This window comes from Phytophthora infestans, genomic scaffold (assembly GCF_000142945.1).
Source record: "Phytophthora infestans T30-4 supercont1.4807 genomic scaffold, whole genome shotgun sequence".
NCBI classification, from domain to species: Eukaryota; Oomycota; class Peronosporomycetes; order Peronosporales; family Peronosporaceae; genus Phytophthora; species Phytophthora infestans.
In genome coordinates, this window is record NW_003303873.1 from 1 (window position 1) to 834 (window position 834).

Sequence of the window (834 nt, forward strand, 5' to 3'; positions counted from 1 at the left end):
AGTTGTACACGCAGGATTAGTCCTTCCATGGAAGTGCTCCAGCTGGTCGCCGACCCGAGAAAACAATTCGTGCTGTGCTTCGAGCGGAGTGGGCTTGAAGAAGAGCGGCGGCTTGTCGTGCAGTACCGTCGCTTCAATCCTCCAGGTGTCTTTTAGCCACGTCTGCATCACGTGCGTGACACACAAATTCGCATCGGCCTTGCGCCCGAAGACGCGCTCGACCCACTTGGCGATCTGTCCTCCAGCAGTACACCGTATCAGCATATTAATATCCCAACTCTCCCATCTTCACCTTACCTTGACCAATGGATGTCCACTACCAAGTGACAGTGCTAGCAAACTGTAGCCCAAATTATGCCAGTCAATCACGAACTTGGCGCCCTTCAGTCGGCAGCAGAGCCAGACCACCACGAACGTCGGGATCCTATAACAATACACACATCAATACCTGTACATATACCGGTCTCCATGACCGATCTTATGGCACTTACGTCGGCGGGTTCTGCAGCAGCACAAGGTCAATGCTGCCGGCACTGACCAGGAGCAGCCAGAGCAGCTGGAGCAGCTGAAGTAAAACCTTCACGGGCGCCAGTAGCAGGAACAACTTGCGTGGTAGTCGCTGCAAGTGTGGAGTGAAGGCCAATAGCTCAATGTTGCTCTGACGTGCCACGTCGGGCACACAGTGCTCGCCAGCGTAGCCCAGCAGCGTCACACGCAGGTTCGGGGACATCCGCGCCAGCGATAGCGCGTGGTACTGCATGCGTGGACTACGACCCACGTCGCCCAGCACCATCACGACTGCATGGCGCGCGGGCTCGCGGCGGGGGGCATGTG

General features: G+C 57.1%; 1 protein-coding gene across 1 annotated transcript; it reads right to left on the reverse strand.

Annotated features, from left to right (window-relative positions):
- Nucleotides 1-133: 133 nt before the first annotated feature.
- Nucleotides 134-793, reverse strand: PITG_22649 (chitobiosyldiphosphodolichol beta-mannosyltransferase, putative; the record flags this gene model as incomplete). Its single annotated transcript, XM_002909639.1, has 3 exons — nt 134-234; nt 318-424; nt 492-793. 3 exons carry the CDS (start codon nt 791-793, stop codon nt 134-136), a joined length of 510 nt encoding a protein of 169 aa, XP_002909685.1.
- Nucleotides 794-834: the final 41 nt, after the last annotated feature.